The 25,080-nt window shown below is 40.0% G+C and overlaps 1 protein-coding gene across 2 annotated transcripts in view; it reads left to right on the top strand.

The window, feature by feature from the left end:
* The window catches only part of Adk (adenosine kinase), a 407,238-nt gene that overhangs the window by 270,239 nt on the left and 111,919 nt on the right, over positions 1-25,080 (top strand). For both annotated transcript variants that reach the window (XM_006984766.3, XM_006984767.4), the window contains exon 7: positions 6,991-7,161. In XM_006984766.3, the coding sequence (XP_006984828.1) occupies positions 6,991-7,161 (171 nt within the window). The remainder of the gene's footprint in view (positions 1-6,990; positions 7,162-25,080) is intronic.

Below are 25,080 nucleotides of genomic sequence, written 5' to 3'. Positions count from 1 at the left end.
TCCTTGTATGTATTTGCCGATTATTCTTAATGACTGTCAGCTACTCTCTTCAGCAATATTGGTGTGTGTTTGCTGGGACCACTGCTCAGTGATAGAACACTGGCCTGTATGTGTTAGGCCTTGAGTTTAATCTCAGCTCCACCTTCACCATCTTAAACATTGAGTATTGTTTCTTTAATTGTTAGACAAGAGCCTGTGTCTATAGAGGACTTGACTATGGATGTCTTTTTTGGGAGACAAGCCTCAGACTGGCCTAAAAGTAACTATGTAGCCTAGGGTGGCCTCAGACTCACAACAGTGCTCCTTGCCCAGCTATTTTTCAGGTTCTTTACAATGAACCCTTTGTCACCTTTCCCAGTCTTTGGTTTATTTCCCCTCCTCCTGGGATTAGAGCGAGATGAGTGAGATTTTAATATTTCTAAAGCAAATCATTTCTTTAGTTCTGGACTTGGAAGTAATTGCATATTTCAGACGTATGGTATTTACTTTTCTTTTTTTAATAGATTTTCTATATATTTTTAAAACTTTTAATCAACCGAGAATTCATATGGCTATGTAATTGTCAACAGTGGGGCAGGAGGACCCTAAATTATAAGTTCTTGCCATTCAGCTTGCAAGCTGTTTCTGTGTGAGCTGCAGAAGGATGCTGATCCACTCAACTCCCTGCACCCACACTTGATGCCTGACACTATAAATATTTAGAGTACCTTGATTGGGGTATTTTATGTTGACGTGGACAAAGCCTCCTTCCCCACCCTAGCTGGTCTTAGTATACCCACCATTTAGTTCCAGTCATGATCACTCCATATATTTCCGGTAGCTGCAAGTTTTCTTGTGTCCCTCTGCCACTTGGTCCCAAATAAACACACAGAGGCTCTTAGCAATTACAGACTGTTTGGTCTATGGCTCAGGCTTCTTGCTAGCTAGCTCTTCCACCTTAAGTTATCCCATTTCTGTTCATCTATGGATCCCACATGTCTCCTGGCTTTTCCTGTGTTTCATTACACCTTGCCCCACCCCATCTCTGACTCCACCTTCCTTTCCCTGTATCTTTAGTTGGATTTCCCGCCTGGCTATAACCTGTCTTGCCATAGGCCAGAGGAGCTTCTTTATTAACCAGTAGTAACAAACCGTATTCATAGCATAGAGAAAGATATCCCACAGCATATATCTATGCGTCCTTTCTGAAAAGGTCTTGTTTAGCACAGGCTGGCCTTGCTTGAAGTTTCTGTGAAGCAAATGGATTTGTGCTGAACCTCCTGCTTCAATCTCTTAGGTGCTGGGATTGCATGTATGTTCCAGCACCCCACCTGTTCTTTTTTTCTTTTGAATCAATAAAAACTATACTTACTTAGGTGTCTACACACACACACACACACACACACACACACACACACACACACACATCTCATACCTCAGATATCTGTTAATGGATGTAATTAAAAGCTTACATTCTTAGGTAAAGACATTTAAAAAGAACCTCAAATAATGACTCTGAATTAAAGTAAACACTAGTAAAGAGAAAAAAATTGCTTGCCCTTCTCTTCATATATTTCTAAGTTTTACTATATTTAAAATACCCTGGCAAATCCCTTAGGGTGGTTAAGATTTCCAGGCATTAAGTCAAGCTTTGCTAAAATAGTCTTTGGGTTTTACGTAGTCTTTCAGTCCTATCTTCCTATGTTTTGTTTTGTTTTCCACTGTGATGAATAAAGATAACCCCTTCATTTTCCACCTTATTAGTGTTTTTTAACCTGTAGGAGAATATACTCTGTTTGGGGTTGTTTGCAGGGAGAGACATGTAGAGCAAACTGTGTAAATAGACATCCCTAACTACAAATCCCAAGACTTTGCCAGATATATAGAGTATTTTTCTAAAGCATAGACATATAGACTTTTGGCTTATTTTTATTACAAACCTGACATGAACAAAACAATTCTTTTTGTAGCAGTGCTGTTTTTATTCTGGGTCATACTGTAGGCTGAAACACGTGCCTTAGCAAAGGTTATAAATCTAGGAAGAAAAGTTATGGTTGGCATGCATTTTAACAGTCTTTGCAATCTAACAGAGCACAAATCCCAACTTGTTTAAATTCTGAATATTTACTTTATAAAGTAAGAGAATATTTTAAAATAGAATTAAATTATAAATTTCCTACTTATTTAGAAGCTAATGTTTTTACCTTTTCTTTATGAAATTAAAAAAATCAAATATATATACTATCCACTTTACAATACAATTATGTTATATTTTAAAGTAAAACACATACAGCATACATAGATTTGGAATCAGGCCAAATTTACACTCTAGAGGCATACTATTCTGTGACTTAAATTACAATCATATGTATTTGAATACAGATCAAATTTTCAGTCTGAAGTTGGTGAGAAGCCTAATTATTTGACCAGGTTACTATTTATATAGACCATCCTGTGGCTGTCTGTGGTTAATCCACAGCTGGCAGAGTGCTAGCTCTGGGAGGTTTCTATTTCGTGCTGTAACAGTTTGGAGAAAAGTAAGAGGAGGGAGGAGCTTTATACTCTTCTCATTAAATAAAAGACCAAAACAGCAAGTCCATACCCACTGCCACAGAGACAGATCCTGTAGAAAGCGCTCCATTTGGTTCTCTTAGTGACAGAATAGACAAAGAATGCAGCTCGGATGCTCATAGTGTACAAGTGACGTGCGTCTAAAGAAAAAAGGATGAAAACATTTTTTAAATGTTAACACATTACCTTTTAGAATAATTGAAGAACTAGTGGCATGGAGTTTCAATTTTTTTTTGGTTTTTCAAGACAGTATCTCTGTGTAGTCCTGGCTGTCCTGGAACTCACTCTGTAGACCAGGCTGGCCTCAAACTCACAGAGATCTGCCTGCCTCTGCCTCTGCCTCCTGAGTGCTGGGATTAAAGGCGTGTGCCACCACCGCCCAGCTCAGCATGGAGTTTCTAAATGAGAAAACATTGTTATTATGTTAAGAAGCATCATTTGTGATAGATTGCCATTGCTAGGGTCATGGCTGACACATGACACAAGAGAAATACACAATGAATCTATTGGACAACTTCATGTGACACAGGAGCATTTAGAAGTGAAGTCTCACAGCTTAAGGAAAACAGTTTTATGCAAAATTATGAAGAAATAGTTTTTTTAAAGAATCAAGATTGGACAAAGGGGATATGATGTAATATCTAATTATAATAAACGACACGTGAGGGAATAGCATCCAGTAGACCTTGTCTTTCCAGATTCTTCTTGTCCTCCAGGAATGGGGCAGGACCTGGAATGGTCCTGTGGCCTACTTTCATGTAAAATGGGAATGCTTACACAGAAGTGTCTTCTGTAGTTTTCTCCTACATCCGAGGTATCATATCTTGGTGTTCTGTGTTCTGAGCCCCAATACAATTACAACTTAAAAGTCTCTCTAAATTTTTCAGAATGCATACGGGCAGTAAACCCCCTTTAAAGATAGATCCTTATACAAGTGACCACAAAGTTTATTCTTTTAGAATATTATGTTCAACTTAAAGTAATGAAAGTTTTTTTTTTCTCTCTCTCCCCCCTTCTGTATGTTCAAACGATGTAAGTGATTAGGCCTTCAATTACAAGTCGGTACTTTATAACATTTTGCAACTTTGGTTTGTTTGTTGAGATGGGCAGGGTCTTATTTATATTGCCTAGGCTAGCTTTGAACCATGCAATCTTCCAGACTCAGCCTAACAAGTACTGAAAATAGAGGTGTGCAAGACTGTGCCTGAGCATTTTCACAACTTTTGAAGGCATTTCCTGCATATTGTCATCATTTCTTCTTCTTTCTGTCTAGTTTCACATGACTGCCCTTCCTCTGACTCTGTGCTCTAATTATCCTCCCTTCGTTCTCCTTCTGTTTCTTCACCTGATTGTTGTCTTTGAAAAGCAGAAATGCTCATGCTGGGCCGTGATGGCGCACACTTTTAATCCCAACACTGGAGGCAGAGGCAGGCCGATCTCTGAGTTAGAGGTTAGCCTGGTCTACAGAGTGAGTTCCAGGACAGCCAGGGCTCTTACACAGAGAAACCTATCTCAAAAAAAAAAATAAGAAGGAAGGAGAGAAAAAAAAAGAAAAAGAGGAAAGAAAGCAGAAATGCTTTCTTTCAAATTTCAAAATATGACTAACCTTAAGAACTGGCCTCTGAAGCTAGACATGGTGCCTCATGTCTGTTATCCACCCCTTGAGAAGAGGAGACTACAGGATCCGGAGTTCAAGTTCAGCCTGAGCTGCATGGCAGATCCTGTCTCAAACAGACCCCCAAAAAGAACTATCCTCTCATTTCCACTCTTTCATCAAAAGAAAATCTTTCTCCTGAACTCTGGGGATATTCTATTAGGAATCATTTTAATCCAGGCTCATCACATATAAACTATATAACCTGTAAGATGTTTCTGTTTTGATTTCAGACTCATTTCTAAAGTGAGAGCAACAACAGTATGTACTCCATAGGTTTCACAATAATGGCCAGTTTGTAAGGTTTTGATCCGGTTTCTGGGACCCCAGAACTGATCAGTACATTTCAGATGATGGATTCCTATTCCTTACCCCGGTCTCCGCGGTCCTTCAGCCGCTCTGTAGTTTACTCTCACACCAAGTGCCTTTTTCTACTCATCAGTGTGTGCCTGCTCAGTGCCCTGTCTCTGCCTCCCCTAACCCTGAACACATAAGAACCCCTTTGAAATTCCCGGTCACGTGTCTCAGCCGTTCTCTCCTTTTCTGTCTTTCTGTCCTCTCTTGTTGGTCCATATTCCCTCCCTTGGTAATTAGAACCACAACCTTCTTCTAACACATTTCATACTTTTTATAGAGATTTTGAGTAGTATGGCCACAACTGAATAGTCTATTTACAATGTGACCCTGGTCTTATTCTGGAGTTTTCTATTTAATAACCAGGCCAGATTTTTTTTTAATTATTTAAATATCATCTTAGAATTCTACTCTTTGCCTTTTATGTCTTAAACTGTCCATAGGCCCCATGCTTAGAACTCCAGTGTGGCTTCCTTTTACACAGCCAAATGCAGGGGGCTGCTAGTTGTTGGTAAACTATTGCTCTCCAGTTTACCTTTCTTGCATTTTTCTCTCATCATGTTTCTTTCTTGTGAGGAAAACTCATTACCCACACTCCATCCCCACTCCACTCCCATGTTGTTGTCCAGATGCATCCTGTCCTCCACTCCAGGCCCTTCCATTGACGCACTCTGTGCTACCTAACACTGCTTCACTTCTCTTGGCTCGTCTCCACCCTCCTCACCACTCTCCTTCAACTGGACCCGCACCTTTGCCTGTCCTTCCATCTGAAGGTGCTCATAGGAGCTGAGGGCTTTTATCCTGAGACATATGGACAAGCACTGTTTTAAAATACAGCTTTCCTGGCATGAAACTAATTAAAATAATTTTCTTTTGTAGTCTTGGATTATTTTCTTATTATTTAAATATTCTAACTAAAAGTTGGCGGTTCGTTTGTTTGTTTTATTTAAGAGATTTTCTATTAAGTGATTCATTGTACATACCAACCACAGATTCCTCTCTCCTCCTTCCTCCTGCTCCCCAGCCTTCCCCCCAGCACACCCCCCATTCTCACCTCCACCAAGGCAAGGTCTCTCATGGGGAGTCTGAAGAGGCTGGTACATTCAGTTGAGGCAGGTCCAAGCCCTCCTCCCTGCACCAAGGCTGAGCAAAGTGTCTCACCATAGGCACTATGCTCCACAAAGCCGGCTCATGCACTAGGGACAGGTCCTGATCCCACTGCCTGGGGACCCCCTAAACAGTTTAAGCTAAACAGCTGCCTTACTTAACCAGAGGGCCTAGTCCAGTACCATGGGGGCTCCTCAGCTATTGGTCCACAGCTCATGCGTTTCCACTAGTTTGACTAGTCGTCTCTGTACTTTTTCCAATCATGGTCTCGATGTCCCTTGCTCATAGAACCCCTCCTCTCTCTCATCGATTGGACTTCTGGAGCTCAGCCCAGGACCCGGCCATGGATCTCTGCATCTGCTTCAATCAGTCACTGGATGAGGGCTCTATGATGACGGTTAGGGTGTTCAGCCATCTGATCACCAGAGTAGACCAGTTCAGGCACCCTCTCAACTATTGCCAGTAGTCTATGGTGCAGTCATCCTTGTGGATTCCTGGGAACTTCCCCAGCACTCTGCTTCTCCCTATTCCCATGATGTCCTCATTTATCATGGTATCTCTTTCCATGCTCTCCCTAAGAGTTAATTTTAAAAATCCAGATATTGTGACACCTGCTTGTAATCTCCAGACTCCTAGAACTCTCCAGGCCAGCCTTGGTTGACATACTGATTGGAACACTGTCTCAAAGCTATAAAATAAAATTAAATAAATTCAGTTACAATGTTTTTGTTTTGTTTGTTTGTTTGTTTTTGGGTTTTTTTGAGACAGGGTTTCTCTGTGTAGTTTTGGTGCCTGTCCTGGATCTCACTCTGTAGACCAGGCTGGCCTTGAACTCACAAAGATCCTCCTGGCTCTGCCTCCCAAGTACTGGGATTAAAGGCATGTGCCACCACCGCCTGGCAATGTTTTTTAAGATAATAAGTAAGCTATGCTCTTTATAAACATAATTTTTAAATCATTGACAGGATGTGACAGTTTATAAGAAGCTAGAAGGGGTTGATCTGCCTCCATTTGTATTTCTCAAATTCAGATGTACTTATGATCTTCTTGTGTATTTTTGTTTCATAGGTTCCAAGAATTTTTTGGGAGTGCACATATGTAATCTGATATGAAATAATCTTTCTTCTCTTTAGAAACAGCATGTATCAAGCATATAGCACTCACATGATAAACTTTTTTCTAGTTAAATACAGCCACTTTCTGCCTCGGACTTTATAATTAAATTTGCACAGGCATTGATATTTTGTATAGATTTCTTTTGTTCTCACTTAGACTAAGTGTGGAGGTGCCAGTTCTGATTTTCTCTTCTTTTTTTCTTTTTCCAGGGCTTTTTTCTTACAGTCTCCCCAGAGTCAGTATTGAAAGTGGCCCACTATGCTGCTGAGAACAACAGGATCTTCACTTTGAATTTGTCGGCCCCATTCATTAGCCAGTTCTTCAAGGAATCCTTGATGAAAGTCATGCCTTATGTTGACATCCTCTTTGGAAATGAGACGGTGAGTTGCTTTTTAAAAAAAACAACAACAAAAGTCAACTAGAGTCAGGTGTGGTGTTGCATGCCTTTAATCCCAACATTCGGGAGGCAAAGGTAGGCAGAGCCTGTCTCTAAACAACAAAACAAAGAAGTAATCCTTCTGTTTCTGGGCTGTGTGTATGTGTAGGAATGCATAAGTAAAACCCTAAATTTGAGGTCAGTGTCCTTGAGAAGTATGCAAGAGTCACTCAATGTGGATTTCTCTACAACTGTATTTTCTATATTTTCTACAGACTAACTTCTTAGTAAAAAAAATAAGTTTTTAAAAGGTGAAATCATTGGGGTATAATTTATATAGTAAAATTCACCCTTCTTACTCTAGACTCCTACACTTCTGCAAATGCATATGTGACCTGTAACTATGACCACAACCAAAAGTTTTTAAAAACTTTTCTCAGTTGTAAAATCTTCTGTCTGAATCTATTTAAAGTTAACAAATTATGAGTAAATTTGATACTATAATTTTTTATTTGACTTATTACTGAGATTATTCTGGAAATATTGTGTATTATAGTTGAAAATGTTAAAGTAGAATTTCATTTAAACTATTCTTCTTTTAGCAAGTGATGTATTTTTGCCCATTAAAAGTCAAGGGAAACTTTAAAAATAGAATAGAGAAGGCTTTGACTGAGCCTCCATGTGATGTTAGCCATTATCAGTGAACTTTTATGAATGTTGGGAGTTTTGTGTGTAAAATGACGTTTCCATTGGTCACCCTGGAAATGAATTCTGATTCTAATCCTCTGGTCCTAATGTTTGAATATATTAATTGATTTTTATATGTCAGTAAGTTAAATGTGTAGTCAGCCTAAAGAAACTTAAAAATCTGACCTGGGATTTCACCTGAGTGAGGACTGAAGGATTGGTCTGTAGAAAGAATATCAAGGGCTTAAGAGCACTGGCTCCTCTTCCAGAGGTCCTGGGTTCAATCCCCAGCAACCACATGGTGGCTCACAACCATCTATAATGAGAACTGGTGCCTTCTCCAAGTGTGCAGGCATATATGCAGACAGAACACAATATATATAATAAATAAATAAATCTTTAAAAAAAAAAAAAAAGAATATCAAATGTGTGAGCATACAAAGGCCAGCACCATTGAAAGGAAACATTACCTTCTTTACACATTAACTACATTAGTTTTGTTCATTATGATGCAACTAAATGCCAGATAGGAAACAATGCAAGAGGGGAAGCTGTATTTCAGCTGGGCAGTGGATCGAGTCTGTCATGGCAGGGGGTATGACAGAGCTTATGGCAATGGGAACGTGTGAGCAGGACTCGACATGTCTCAAGAGATTAAGAAGCAGAACAGGAAGTATGCCAAGTTATAGACCTCAGGGTCCAGTTCCTCCAGCTCAGTCTCACCCCCTAAAGGCTCTTCCAAAATGACCAAACATCCAAACAAATGAGCCTTTGGGTGACATTTCCTATCCAAACAAGAATATTAAGACAATGACAAGAAATAAACATGAAAGACTTGAAAACTTACCAGATAGCTAGCTGCTAGAGTCTCATTTGACTAAAACCTGCCTTTTCTTTACATGGCTGCAGTGTGTGTGTGTGTGTGTGTGTGTGTGTGTGTGTGTGTGTGTGTGTGTGTGTGTGTGTGTGTTTATACAATGGAGTTTTTAATTTTTATTCCGATTTTATGTGTGTGAGTATTTTTGCCTCTGTATATGAGTGTGTACCATATGTGTGCCTGGTGCCTGTGGAGACCAGAAGAGGGACTTGGATCCCTGGAATTGGAGTTGTAGAAGGTTGTGAGCTGCCATAGGCTTGGGGGTGCAGCTGAGGGTAGAGTACCTGTTTAGTATGGCAGTACCCTGCATTCAAACCCAACACCAAAGGTGGGGGAGGGGCGGTAAGTAAATTCACAAACTGTAGAACAGTGGCTTCCAGTGGCCATGGGTGGGCATGGAGCGTGGTGATGGTTACACAGAACTGTGATTATGCCTAATAACACTGAATTAAGCACTTAAAATGGTAAGTTTTATCTTACACATAGTTGACTACAATTTTTTAAACATTGATTCTTTAACATAGTAACATTGGATTAGTTCTTAATATAGATTATTAAATAATATTTCCATACCTAGAAGACAAAACTATAAGCATGCTACATGGCTGTCATGTTGGACAACTTTTTCTTTTCTTTTTTTAATGAATCTTGTTCATTTTCATTCATTCCAATAGATATTTATGTAGCAAGGCCTATTGTAGTAAACCAATAACCAACAGGATCTCCTTGTATGATCTGTCATGATGTCGGTTATAGAATAGAGATGTCTACGGGATGAGTAGATGTGTGGATTTTATTGAAGGAGACACTAAAGGTCTTCTTATAAATAATCAGATTCCTAGTGGAGTGTGGAGTGTTTATCCTGCACTTTAAACTGTGAATGGAGGAAGCTGCATTTGCATATGATACAAAGTCACATAATACAACACCTTAATGATAGCCAAGTAAATTGGATGTTGGAATGTCGGGGTGCACAGTGTATCAGTGGTTGGTTGAAGAGAGAAGGCACTCCCAAGATGAAATTTTAAGGCCTATGCAGCAGCAGGAACGTCCAGCCTCTTCTGACTGACTGAACCCCGAACAGCTGTACAAAGGCGTGTTTATTGAAAGTTACACAACGTATTTCCTCATACCATGGTCCCAGTCTTAATTTACTGTCTTACTGAAGGAGAGCACCGCATGCTTCCATGACCCTAGTCCTTTATTATGTATCGTGTACAATACACAATGATACAAGAGCCTAAGGTGTGCCTGAAGCATCTTGTGACCAAAGTTATGGGATGGCTGCAAAGCCCTCCCGGCAAAGCAGTTCTACAGATCACAGGAAACATTCAGTTTTCCACAAGGATTCTTCAAGGTCAAAGTACTTCTAAAAAAAACATTGTTCATTCTAAAACCTACCCTGTACAGTGATTCTGCTAAATTCTTACAACATCAGAATCAGATGTTTTAAATGTTAATGGGCTAGAAATATCAGCTAAGGTGTTACAATTTAATAAGGATAATAAAAATAATACTGTATTTGATTACAAAGAGCAAGTAGATTAATGTTTTATCTTTTGAACATATTACCCATTGTTCTCCTTGAATACGTTAGTGATGATAATAAATTATCTTCAGTTCTTAAAGAAAACAGGCATTTCGTTGTAAAGATGTAAAATATACTTCACAAGAAATATATATGTATGTATATAAATTTACGTAATTATTTTTCTTTCCTCTTTTCCCTCCCTAACTCTAACCCCCAAAAGGATCTGCTTAATATTTGATTTCTAAACTGTCGACACATAGCTAACATCAAACTTCCTTAGCTTTTGTTTTCTGCTGGGTCTTCACTTTCCTGTTCGGGAAGGGTTTGAACACGAGCACCAATGATTTTCCAGTGGTCTAAGTTAAAAGTAGAGTGCTTCGGCGGGTGGGCACAGAGGGCATGACTGCAGACTGAAGCACTTGGGAGGCAGGGGCAAGAGGACTGCAAGTACCAGACTGTCCTGGACCACGCAACTAGCCTTCCTCTCAAGACGAGAGATGAAACCCAGGGACTGGAGCGGTGGCGCAGCAGTTGAGAGTGCCGGCTGCTCTCCCAGAGGACCCGGGTTCAATCCCCAGCACACACATGGTGGCTTTCACCTGTCTACAACTCCTGTTCCAGAGGATCATGTACCCCTCCAGACATACATGCAGGCAAAACACACATACACTTAAATAAGTAAATTTTAAAGATAGTAAATAAAAACCAACTCGTCCACCAACATTATCCCTTCACAGACAGGAGTCAGTGATCCCCATGAAACCAGTAAAAGACAAACACACAGCAATCGCCCCACCTCCTGCTTACAGCATTCTCACCCTTCCCGAAGGTGCCACCCTTTAATACAGTGGTGACCCCAACCATAAAATTATTTTATTGCTACTTCATGTGGTAATGACCCCCAACCATAAAATTATTTTGTTGCTACTTCATAACTGTAATTTTGCTACTGTTAAGAATTGTAATGAAGCTCTTCTCTGCTCTCTCCTCCCTACTGTCTCTCTCTCTCCTCCCTACTATCTCTCTCTCTCCCTCTCCCTCTCTCCCTTTCTCCCTCTCTCCCTCTCTCTCTCTCTCCCTCTCTCTCCCCCTCTCTCTCTCCCCTTCACCAAGCCTGATTCTTTTGCCCCCCTTCCTAATAAAGCTCTGATATGGGGGGAAAAAAGAATTGTAATGGAAATATTTTTAATGATAGAGGATTGACAGAGGGGTTGAGAACCACTGAAGTAGATAAAGTAAGTTACTAAGTAATGAGATTTACTTTCTTATTGTATTAAGGTAAGAAATACTTAAAAGGGACTCAGAATGCAACTCAGTTGGTAGAGTGCTTGCCTGGCTACAGAAACCTCACAGGCCTGTACTCTGGCTACTTGGGAGGTGGAGGCAAGATCAGCAGTTCAAGGTCAGCCTGGGCTACATGACTGCCTGTCTGAACGACACCACAGAAGGAGCGGGAAGGAGCAAAGCTAATATGCCAACCATTTTCAAGCGTGCAGTTTGCTGGTGTTTATGTGTATCTGCAGTACTACAACACCCGTCCCACAATCCATTTGCAAAACATTTCCTTCATCCCAAACAGAAGCTCTATGCATGTTAAATAATAACTCCACCCTTTTCTGTCTTCCCAGCCCTTATAGTCACTTTTTTACATGGCATTATGAGTTTGCACATCCTAAGTACCTCATATAATTAGCTTCATTTAATAATTATCTGACGTCTCTTATTTCCCATATTGTTTTCCAAGTTTGTCCATTATAGCATGTCTTAGAAGTTCATTGTTTCCTAAGTTGAATAACCTTTCTCTTTCTCTGTGTTTTCCCCACGACACTTCCCACTAGCTTTTTACCGGGGTTCTGTCAGTGTCTTACGTGTTCTAGGCAAATAGTCCACACTTGTCTGTCCTGCAGCCTATTCTTTGAGATTCAGAAATGCGCAGAGATATGTTTCTCTTCCCTCAATTAAAAATATTTAGTAAGCCATTGTGATGTCTCATGAGGCTGAGACAGGAGGATTGCTATGAGTTCAAGGCCAGCTTAAGCTGTAGATCAAGACCCTGTCTTAAAAAATAAGAAAAAGGCGGGGCGTTGGTGGCGCACGCCTTTAATCCCAGCACTCGGGAGGCAGAGGCAGGTGGATCTCTGTGAGTTCGAGGCCAGCCTGGGCTACCAAGTGAGCTCCAGGAAAGGCGCAAAGCTACACAGAGAAACCCTGTCTCGAAAAACCAAAAAAAAAAAAAAAAAAAAAAAAAATAAGAAAAAGTAAATGAATGAATAATTAAATAAACAAAATCTTTGGTAACCCTGTTACATTGTATTTTCTACTTTTAGATGAACTGCCTGGCTTCATAAGTTATATTGACTAAAGTAATTTTGAAACTTCTCTAGTATATAAACCCTTTAAATATTATTTTTAAATTTTTAACATCTTCAGAGTTTAAACAGTTCCCTTTAGCGCTATCATTTTTTCACTAAATTCACATGCAATCAACTTAATAAAGGAGGGCATTCTACATGTAGATAATTATAAATGATATCTATTGATGCCAGCTCATGCTAGCTGCTTGTAGTCATTGTCTACTTGTACATGATTAAAGAACTTGATTGTTCTTGTTTTTCATTATTATTAAATTAATAAGTTTTTGAATAGAGTCATTTTGAAAATGGTTCTTAAGAGTAATACCTTTTAAGGTTCCCTAATCACTAGATAATTAACCTGCCAGGATTAAGTACACTCAACTTTGCCTCAGGATGCTTAGCTCTCAAATAAGGTCAATTATCTCCTGATAATGACTATTCTGTCAAGAGTTACCACTCCATTCCATGGTGAAGCGTCACATCACCTTTACAGTGCACTGTAAGATATTTAAGATAGTAAAATACAGCTTGAAATTGGGCAGAAGAGCTCCGTTGAATTATTTCATTTGTACTAAGAATAATACATTGCTTATTAGCCTCCCCCTTTTTGACTCTGGCAGATGATTTCATTTTATAAAGATATTCTATAGCTCTGCTTCATCAATCCTCCTCTGGTAATTTTCCTGCATTACCATTTCTTTACAGAGAATCTGTGTTAAACCTATTGACTTCATAAAGTATAGAGCAGGAAAGCTGAGAATACTCTCTCTCCTACGTGGTCATTTAACTTTTGTTGTTAAGATGGGGTTTCACTCCGTAGCGTAGCTGCCCTTGAACTGGAGCTGCTCCAGCCCCAGCATTCACAGTCTAGTATTACAGGTGTGCACCACCATGCCTAACTGATCCAGCTCTCTCCCTCTCCCTCCTTTTCTTCCCTATCTGTTCTCTCTCTCTCCCTCCCTCCCTCCCTCTCTCCCTCTCTCCGAGTGGTTTAGCAATAAGTGAATTACAAAACAGTGAAGAAAATTCCGTGGTTTGTTGGTATTGCTCTTCAGTTATTGAGAAGTTGCTGGGTCATATTTGGGTAGTGATGACGCTTTAACAACCAAGTAGACAAGTGCTATTTGATACATCAGAACATTTTGAAAAAAGCAAAATTGGCTTTAGGTGTTTGATCCATATCTTCTAAACCTAAATGACAGCTTTAAGAAAGGGCATCATGCCGGGCAGTGGTGGTGTACACCTTTAAGGCAGAGGCAGGCGGATCTCTGTGAGTTTGAAGCCAGCCTGGTCTATAAAGTGAGTTCCAGGACAAGGCTCCATAGCTACACAGAGAAACTCTGTCTCGAAAGAACCAAAAATATAAACTAAAACATAAAAGTAAATAAAGGTTTTATAAAAGAAAAGAGAGGGCATCGTGATAGCCCAGGCTTGCCGTGGGCTCATATCAATCTTTTTGACTCAGCTTCTAATCATCTTTCTATGAAACCAAGTGGGAATGCATTTGCCTCTCCTCCTTTTTGTCTTATGTCATGCTGGGAGTAGGCACGGGCTTTAGTGGTTTTTGTTTGTTACACTGCTAAACTTGTACATTTTGAAGCAGTTGTTTTTTAAATCATAACACCTTGTTACAGATATTTGAAGTGATTTTTTCAATTTTTATACTCCATAAAAGTCCTTTGCTATTGTCTATATATACAAAACAAAACAAAACCAATCTGTCAGGGAATGGGAGGATAACTGAGTCAGAAAACCTTGTAAGCACAAGGACCTGGGTGATACTGAGAACGGATACAAACACTAGGCATGGTAGCATGGAATCCCTGCACTGGGGAGGGAGACAGCCTGTTTCCTGGAGCTCACTGGCCAGGCAGCCTTACCAAATGGTCCGTTCTGGACTCAATGAGATATCCTGTCTCAAAAAGAAAAGGTGAGCAGCATTCCTAAAGAACAGCACCCAGGTTCTTCTCCACCTATACACACACACACACACACACACGCACGCACGCACGCACGCACGCACGCACGCAAGTTTGTATATTCAAGTACTGTCTTTTGGTCAGAATTTTCTGGCTCTCTGTAAAGTTATAATTATTAACTTTTAGAAACTTTTATCAAGCCAATGTATATTTTATACTCAGGAGTATTTTATTTATACATCTTTTTGTCTAGTCTCATTCTTTAAGGTATATGGTCTCGAAGCATTTGCAGGAACTCAAGGCCATTACCTAGATGCATAGTCTAAGCATAGAGGAAATGTCCTTCCTTTTACCAGACTGCTGTCAACTTGAGTGTGAGGAATGGAGCTGTATCTAAAGATGGATAGAAGTTGCCTTTCCAAGCCTGCTCACAGAAAGTTCCACACTCCTCCTGCGGGGAACCTATGATGCTGACAAATCTCTTAAGTGCAGCCAAAGAAAGTGGGAGTCCTTCGGAGATCTGTACAATTTGGACACATTTTGCTTTTTCTCCAGTTTTTCTTACATGTTGAGCTGATCAAGAAGATGAGCACGCTAACAAACACGGTGGCCTGTCCCAGAGATGCTGTGGGGACAGTTCCAAGTGAGGAAGGACCATTTAGCCCTCAGCTTTGCTCACATCTGACCCTTCTTCCTCTTTCTCCTTTTCCCTAGTTTACCTTTACAAACGTGCCCCTTCTCTTTCTTTCTGTTTCTCTCTTCCTAGCAACTACATTGACTCTGTACTGGGGAGCTCTTTTAAATCACTCCTTTTCTCTCTGTTATGGGTAAATAACATAGAATTTCCAGTGGTTTGACTTGTCATAGAAATCATTTATGCAGCAGTGCTTCTGTGATATACAATAATATTTCACTTAATCTTTTCACCTATTTTATTGTTTCAGTTCCTGTATTATAAATTTGTAAGTGACCATTCTGTCATTATTAGACTATGACATGCTATAAAATTATAGGTTGATACTTCAAGTTCTTACTTAACACATTTGTTAAATTATTCTGCTAACTTAAGTTATTTAATAAAATTAATATATCCTATAAACAGAAATTTGACATATCACGGTTGAAAGAGCACTGGACCTCAGTTTGGCAATTCTGATTTTTTCATTTCACTCCTGGGTTTTTCTCTGTCCTTCAAAGCACAGAAAATGAGAGCAAAGAAGCTGAAGTCGTAGACATTAGGGAGATTTTTGGCAAAATTTAAATAGATTGTATAGGAGAGTTGATAGTTTATGGACATAAATTTTTAGTTTAATGCTTTTGCTATGGTCATGTAAAATGTTGATATGTGGGAAACCCCTATAGTGCTTTCTCCAGTCCAAACCTAGTCCAGAGTGCACAGTGCCTTTGGCTGTTCGTTGTCCCCTTGGTCTCTGTAAGCTGGAGCAGCTCTTCAGTCTCTTTCCTCTATGGTGATGACAATCTTGGATGTGTTTATTGTCACCGTGTAGAATGCCCTTCAAGGTGGGGTTTACTGCAGTGCTTAATAAGAACATCGTGGGAATGCTGCTGTGTCTTTCTGTGCATTGTGTCAAGGTTTTTATTGTCTCGTTTCTGATCATATTAGTTTTGATCACTTAATTAAAGAGGTGTTGAACTAATTTATCTCTATTGCAAAGTTGTTCTTTCTGGCTGGCACAGTGGTACATATCTAGCTATTCAGGCAGCTAGGGCAAGAGGATTGTGTTCACATCTAGGCATTTGGGGTTAGCCTGGGCAGTATTGTGAGACCTTACCTCAAATAAAAAGTGGAACTAGGTGCTGGAGATGACTCACTGGTTAAGAGCACTGGCTGCTCTTCCAGAGGACCTGGGTTCAATTCCCAGCACCCACACGGCAGCTCACAACTGTCTGTAACTCTCTGGTTCCAGGGGATCCAACACTCTCACAGGACACTAATAAAATAAATAATCTTAAAAGATAGTTTAAAATATATTTTTAAAAAAGTGGTAGTAAATATAACTATATCTATTTCTCCTGTCTATTTATGTGTCTGTGTATATTGAAACCCAAGAGGCAATAATAAAACCTCATTGTTCAAACTAAAATTCACATACAATTCTTTCAAAGTTGAAATCATTCTTGAGAAAGGGTCAGTGCATTTTCATGTGGATAGAACATGGGCACACCATGGTAAGCAGTCTCAAAAACAACCCTTAGTGACCTGCCTCCAGGTTTTTATACTGGTTCGTAGTCCCCTCTTCAACAGATGGAATGTGACAAATGGGATGATACTCATCTCCAAAACAATATTACAAAATATTTTCATTTCCGCCTGTTTCACCCGCTCTTGCTCTCTCTCTTAGAGCCCTTGCTCTGGAAAAGGCAAGCTCCTATGATCTGAGTAGTTCTGTAGGGAGACCCATAGGACAAAGAATTTATGTCTTTGGTCTGTAGCCAAGGTCTTGAGGGCTTAGACAGCCATATGAGTGTTCCCTCAGGAATGAGATGACCACAGTGCAGCCTGTGCCTTTGTGGGAGCCTTGTGAGAGATCTTGAGTCAGAGGGACCCTGCCTGCCAAGTAAGATCAGCTCAGTGTTTCTGTGCAAATTTTCTTAGTTTTGTTTGTTTGGGGTTTTGTTGCTGTTGTTTACTTTAGCCTTGGAATATATTGTCAAAATAATGTTTCAGTTACTTGAATTATTTCTTTTTTATTCCTAACTACATTTAGATTTTAGTGTGTAAACTATTTCTTTGGTTCTGAACATCATGAATGGGAAGGGTTTATTCAGAACCTTCACACTCATCATCCCTCACTTACCTCTTCCCACATTCTCTCAAAATTCAAACCTGCTTTGCATTGATTGATTGTCTCTCACATAGCCCAAGCTGGCCTCAAATTCACCCTGTAGCTGAAGACAACCTTGAACTCCTTACCTTCCTACCTCTATCCACCAGTTCGTGTGGTGCTGGGGATTGACTACTAGGCAAGCATTCTCTCTCTGCTGAGCTACATCCCCAACTCTAAACTTGTTTCTTAATCTCAGTAATTTCTTGCTCATATTCATGTTTTTCTTTGTTTCATAGAAGGCTACACACTGTACATCCTCTTTGTACCTGGTTGTGTTGTTTTTTTAACAAGAATGTCCTGAAGAGCCTTTCCTCATATGTCTTGTATTTTATAGCTGAATGGTTCACCATTGTGTGAATGCACTAGAGTTGGTCCAGTCACTTTCTTACATGTGAGCACTTGAGGTGTTCCCAGAATTTCACAGAAGAAAGAGTCTCTCACTAAATAACTGTGTTTGTCTGTATTTTTATACTATTAAAGGTACTTCTTCAGGAAACTCTTAGAGATGAGAATAGTGAATCAAGGAACAGCACATGCGTAGTTTTGTTAGAGAGCGCCAAATTCCTCTCCAGATGAAGTATATGTGTTTTCACTCTTCAGCAGTCATGCCAATAGAAACCTGTTTCTGCTTTGCTTTGCTTTGGTTTTGCAATGCTGGAGATCAAAGTTTGGGCCTGGAGGATCCTAGACAAGCACTCTGTCAAAACTACGCTCCTGGCTCCTCTTGTGTGGTCGTTTGAATGTCTGGTTATCAACTGCTTATAAAGCATAACCATCACATTGAATTCATTAGAATGGTAAAAGTGTCACTTTATTTCCCAAATATTGGTTGCTGTTATGAAATTAAACTGGATTAATACTAATTTTCTGTCCTTCCCAATGAATTCATTTCTATAATATAATAAAAAGAATGCAAGAGATAAAAAGTGATCATTCTTTAGGGCATAAACTTTAAAGACTCATTCATCCTTCCTGGTTTATTTTATTAAACCATTGCATGGATATGAAAAAGAATCACTGTTCTGTTTTCTGACCTACATTTCACGTGCCAATCTCCCTGGCCTCATCCTAAACCTCTCAGCTCTACCTGGCGGGAGTCCTCCTCCTGCCTCTACACCCACTGTTGAGTCAGTCTCAACTGTGATTCTGTTCTGTGTGACATTCTAATGCGTACACTGTTTTACAACTACTTTAATTATAGTAAATTACTGGGTCTTCTGTTTCTATAGCATTGCACTATGTTCGTCCATAACGCTGGCTTTCATGCTTCACTATATTCCCACTATCCAGTAAGTAGTAAGGATTAGTAAACATTTAAGGGATGCATGAGTTTGCTTTTCCTTTTTTGGGAGGTTTTAAACCTTTTCAAATTTAAAAACATTTGTTTTTATAAATATGATGTCGTTTAGTCACTACTTTTGATCTAAAAAGTATTTAAGATGCTAAGATTACTCCTTTTTATACCGATGGTATTTTGCTTTTGTGTTTTGTCTTTAAATTGTGTGTGTGTTTGTGTGTGTGTGTGTGTGTGTGTGTGTGTGTGTGTGTGTGTACACACCAAGGTATGCATGTGAGGGTTAAAATACAACTTTTGGGAATTGGTTCATTTCTTTCCCTGTTGGTTCTAAGAATGGAACTCTGTCTAAATGTATGACTACTTTAGACTGTAATAAAACCCTTAAAATAATTTAGATAGTAAAATACCAATTCTTATATTGACAGCTTTATAAATTCTATGTAACAAAATTAAGTTTAATCTCTAAACTTTGGATATTTATTCACTACAAATTTATGCCCCCCTTTTCCTTTCATAAAATAGATACACATTAGATAGGCCTTTGGTGGATTCTTGAATTTGATGACATCGTAAAGTTACTTCAGAATAGTGAGGTTATCTATATGTATAGAACAAATGGGAAAATTTTCATTTCTGCCATTTTGAAAATTAAGAAATGGACACAATACTTTCCTGGTCCTCTACACTGCATTGTTAGGTAATAATATGTGCAAAGTGTATCTGTATGCTTTTCTTATTTTTTTTTCCCTTTTACCAGGGGCCTCCCTTGCACATGCTAGACAAGTGCTATATGACTAAGACACAGCCTCACTCCCTTGGTTTTTCTTGATCGTTACTTATCACAGTTTCCCTGAGTTTTGTTTCTGTCCTAGCTGGGTAGACTGTAGTTCAGTTCTGGTAATAACTAACTAGAGGTGGTATAAAATTCTATAGGTGTAGTGCTTTGACTGAGAATGGCCCCCCTGGGCTCATGTACTTGAATGCTTGGTCCCAAGTTGATGGAACTAATTGGGAAGGATTAGGGTGTGGCCTTGCTGCAGGGGGTGTATCACTAGGGGTGGAGGTGAAGTCTCAAAAAGCACATGCCATTTCCAGTTAATTTCATTTCTCTCTGTCTGTCTGGTGCTTGTGGAGCTGATGTAAGTCTCAGCTACTGCTCCAGAGCCATGTCTTCTTGCCCCCATGGTCCCTCACAATGATAGTCATGGGCTCTAACCTTCTGGGACTGTGTGGTGTCAGATTAATGCTTTTTTCCTGAGTTGCCTTGGTCATGGTGTTTTGTCATGATAGTAGACACAGGTTTAAAAGCTTAGTCCTCCATAGGACTGCCCTTACTTAAGATTCCAGCTTAACTTTGGAGGTTCCCCAGTCCAACTACATTTCTAACTAAAACGGCAACAGATTTAAAGATTCCAAGAGCCTCTCGCCTTCAGGAATGTGCTAGGGTGTCTCACAGAGTCAGAAAAGCAGTTTCCTACAATTACTGTTTTATTATGATGGACCCAACTCAGCAACAGCTAAATGAAGAGATGAATGAGACAAGTTCAGGGCGGGCCCTGAACTTCCTGAACTTACAGCAAGTATTAGCTTTTGACCCCAGGTTCTCTACCACTGAGCTACATCCCGAGCTCTCTGTTTGCTTCTTGAGTTAAGTCTCACATGGTTGCCAATGTTGACTCACTCTGTAGTTCAAGCAGGCCTTGAAATCCTCCTGTCTCAGCCCCCACCCCCCCAAAAAAAAAACAATGGGATTCTAGGTTTGTGCCAGTCACCAGGCCTGACATCAATGCTGTACTGATGTGTGTTCTATTTATGACTTTCTAAAGCTTATGTGCTTTCCTTGGGAAAGGATCTTGAGAACAAAATTTCTTGAGTTCTCCCATGTTGGTTACAATTTGTAACCTTAATGCTTAGATCTCAGTTTTGCTGAATATGAAATCCTTGCCTCTTATTTTCTTTCCTTGGCTGTTTTAAAACTATTGCTTCATTTTCTTTGCTTTCAAAATTTAATGAAAGTCTAATTCTTTTCCTTATTAGTCATTTGTAGAGATCAGGGTGTCTTTATTTTAGTTTTTGTGAGTTTTAAGATGTATTTTTAATTGTGTACTGTGTTTAAGTCTGTGAATGGGTATGTAGTTGTTTGTTTCTTGAGATGGGGGCCTCACACTTTAGCCCAGGTTGTCATAGAACTCATCACATCTACTCTGTTAATTACATTTCTGTTGCTGTGATAAAACACCAGGTCCAAGGCAACTTATTGATGGAAGAATTTATTTGAGGCTTATGGTTCTTAATGGTCAGAACCCAAGATGGCAGAGCAGAGGAAGTAGATGACAGGCAGCTGGAGGAGCTACTGGTGCTTGCTGGGAATGGTGTCTTTTGAAATCTCAAGTCCCACCCCCAGTGACACTCTCTCTCCGAGAAGACCACACCTCCTAATTCTTTTCAAGCAGTTCCACCAACTGGTGACCAAGTATTCAAACATGTACTATGGGGTCCATTCTCATCCAAACCACCTCATTAACCAACTTGGCCTCCAACCCACAGAAAAATCCTTGTGCCTCCTGTTGGAATTACAAGTATGAGCCACTAGTTATCTTGTACATTTTGTGTGTGTGTGTGTGTGTGTGTGTGTGTGTGTGTGTGTGTGTGTGTGTGTGTACGTGTACACTCATGTGAGTTACATTTATTTACTGATTGTACATAATTATTTTGACCACACTTTGTTAGGTTCATAGTCTGTACTGCACACAAGGCACTCAGACACACTTCAGAATGTTAGCAGTGCTGGGAACGCAGCCATGGCTCAACAGTTAAGTGCTTGCTGCTCTTTCAGAGGGCTTGTGTCAGGCAGCTCACGACCTCCTGCAACTCCCACTCCAGGGGATCCAGTGTCCTCTAGGAGATAGTCACTTACTTATCCCATTCCCTATTAAATAGTAGTCTTCACTGTGATTTGAGCTCTGTGTTGTAAATACAGTTGTAAACACAATACTGAGCTCAAATCAGGCTTAGTGGGGCCAGAAAATGTTAATGATTTTATCAACCTCATTTCATGACACCCTATACTAAGTAGAGAGTCTGGTTTTAGTAACTAGTGTACTCTACCCCTACCATGCAAGTAGAAGAAACAGAAGACTTCTAGATTTACCAGTTGTTCCTATATTCGATTTCATTTCTTTGTTTTACAGTGCTGAGCATGAACTCAGAGTCTCTCGGGCACAATGGATTCTCTTCTTATTTTTAATTCTTTGTCCTTAGAAGGATGTTTAAATTTTCATTCGGAAATATAACTTCCTTTAAGGTTTTTATTGGCTGTTCTCAAAGCCAGATAGATACCATCTTTCCACTGCCGTTGTCTGAGCATTAAATACGACCAGTTGTATTTATTTTGAAGCAGCACCTTGCTGTGAGGCCCAGGCTGGTCTAGAATACATGATCCTTCTGCTGAAGCCTCCCGAGTACCACCTTCAATGAGTAATTCATTCTGAGAAGCAACCTATGTTTTCATTCATTAACCTGAATAAAAGTTAATATTAAATTTGAAGTTGTTTATTCATTTGTAGGTATTAGTACTCATTTGTTAAAAGTAAGAGAATATTCTTTTGGTGGGTTGTTCAAGACAGAGTTTTTCTATGTAGCTCTGGCTGTCCTGGAACTCGCTCTATAGACCAGGCTGGCCTCAAAGTCACAGAGCTCCACCTTCCTCTGCCTCCCAAGTGCTGGGATTAAAGGTGTGCACCACCACTGCCTGCTGGGTAGTCTTAATTTGATAAATAAATCCAATTTAGATTGATAATTTGTAGAAAAATAATTCCCTACATAAGATAAAAACAGGCTTTCTTTTTATATATTTTTTTTATCCTGGCGTGACCAGACTCCGGACAACCTGGGAATTGAACCCAGCTCCTCTGGAACATCAGTCAGTGCTCTTATCGCCAAGCCATCTCTCTCCTGTAAAACAGGCTTTCTTTCTCTGAGTGTGACATTAATACAAAAGTGACCATCTATGTCCTGCCACTTTCCAGGAGGGAAATGCTGTCAGGGGTGAATTGCATTTTTCTCCTTGGTAATCAGACTTCACATCTGTTATACTCAAGTCAGAGTTTATCTTTCTTGTTATGTGGAACTTAGAAATGGGCCACAAGAAATATTGCAGAGTAAATTAGAGGAACTTGTGCTCATTGGTGACCACAAATAGTCAAAGAACACCCAGGTGACCACAAATAGTCAAAAAGATACACTTACTAAACAACAGTATCACAGCTGAACGACAGTTCATCTTATTTTTTAACTAGCAAGTGGAAGAAGTGAGGTTTATAAGACTGGGTGACTTTTAAAATGTGATGTGTTATTTAAAGTTGGGACATTGCCTGGTTAGAGGCAAACCTTTGTTACAAATAGTCTCATCTCTCTTTCTATAGTTACTCTCAAACTCGTATTAACTCAGTTTTGTTTTTTTCTTTTTAAATATATATAAATGTTTTGCTGTGTGTCTATGTATCACTTCTGTTCCTGGTACCCAGGGAGGCCAGAGGAGGGTGTCAGAACCCTTGGAACTAGAGCTTCAGGTGGTTTGTGAGCCACCATGTGGGTGCTGGGAATCTAACCCAGGTCCTCTGGAAGAGTAGCCATTGGACTTCACCTCTGAGCCATCTCTCCAGAATCCTTTTTGTTGTATAAAATAATGGAGACATTCTTTAAGATGCCTGTATTCAGCCCTAGGTAGTTGGCTAGGTTTCCAGTGCCAGGCATTTCTCTTTTATTGATTAAAGCAATTATGGAGCTGTTGTTGGTTGCCACCAAGTTATGCTTGGCATTATTGCATTGTTTTATCTTGCCACAATGGTCTTTGTTGTGGTTCATAGCTGGGTAGGACTTTTGGTTGCTTTTCTCCCTTGGAGCTTTCATGGCACCTTCTGGTACCATGAAAGCTAATCCTCAGGAAGGAGCCAACATATTCTTGAGCTTGTGCCTTCCACTGAAGTGTCATAGACTTCCCAGAGACCACGCTCTTAGGAAAAAACTCCCTTCCCCCTACCAGCAGCTATCAGTCACCAGTAACTCCTTGGCCAGAGATAGGACTTCATGCCCAACTCCCTTCTCCATGATAGGATTTAGCCTGGCCTGAACTCAAACAAGTCTTACAGATGCTATCATAACTGCTATGAGTTTATGTATGCAGCTGCCCTGTTGTGTCCAAAAAGCACTATTTTCTTATAGTCTTCCACTGCCTCCACTTCTTATACTCTTCCCACTCCCTCTTCTAAATGATCCCTGAGCCTTGGGAGGATAGGACGTGATACAGATGTCCCATTTAGGACTAGCACTCCACAGTCTCCTATTCTTTGCACCTTGTCCAGTTATAAGTCTCTGTTAGTCACCATCTACTGCAAATAGAAGCTTCTCTGATGAGGTATGAGAGACACATTAATATATGAATGTAATAGTAACTAATTAGAAGTAGGTTTAATACTGTGTTCATTTGGCAGAAAAATAAGTTCTCCCCTAGGCTGTGACCTGTATAGCCATAGGACATTGGCCCAATAATCTTGCCAGGTATGGGTTCCCTCTAATGGAGCTGGACTTAACTCCATGATGTTTGGGCTAGTATTGTGCCAGTTACTGTGTCTTGCCAGACCAGTCATTATGATTTACAGATGGGTAATATAGATTACTTTTCTCCTCCAGTAGCATGCATAGCAACTTTTGGCACTATGGAACCTACTCGATGAGGGTGAAGCTTCCAGATCAGTACCATGTTGTCCTTTTATTTGTTGCTGCCTTTTAAGCCATGGATGTCCAAATCAGCAACTGCAACTCTGCTGTTACCAGCAGCAGTTAGGCAGCAAGTGCCTTAGCTGAAGGGAATTCTGTTCCCTCAGGCTTCGACTCTTGCAAAGCTATGAAGGGAACTTAACTGAACCTCTGTCCCTCTAAAGAACTCAAGATTCAAAGGTTAAAGTCTTCAGAGAGACTGAATAGCAAGTAGCTCACCTCCTCTCCTTGCTCATATCCTCAAAAAAACACTCCACCCCTCCCCACCCCTGTGCGGCTCCTCGCCCCTCCTTCAAAACCATCTCTACCTGGCTCCTCCCACTTCCTGTCAGCTAGTTGCTGACTCAGCTTCCTGACTGCAGGTGAATTTTATTTAATCAAACACATCTGTGCATCATTAAACAAATGTTTCAGAGCATAAACAAGTAATACACCTTAAAATAATATTCTGCAACAGTACCATCTAGATTTCAACATGTTCTGTGAATATTCATGTTCAAATTCATGGTATCTTCAGCAACAGGGTCTTACCATCAGGTTCTGTAGGATAACCAATAGCATTGACAATAACCTGTAGTAATTTGGGGATCTGGGGAACCTCACTGGCCAACAACTCCAAAAGAGGGAACCT

The sequence above is a fragment of the Peromyscus maniculatus genome, chromosome 9, assembly GCF_049852395.1.
Source record: "Peromyscus maniculatus bairdii isolate BWxNUB_F1_BW_parent chromosome 9, HU_Pman_BW_mat_3.1, whole genome shotgun sequence".
In the NCBI taxonomy this organism is placed as follows: domain Eukaryota; kingdom Metazoa; phylum Chordata; class Mammalia; order Rodentia; family Cricetidae; genus Peromyscus; species Peromyscus maniculatus.
Note: the sequence above shows the minus strand (reverse complement) of the source record. Positions and strands in the feature narration are given on the sequence as shown.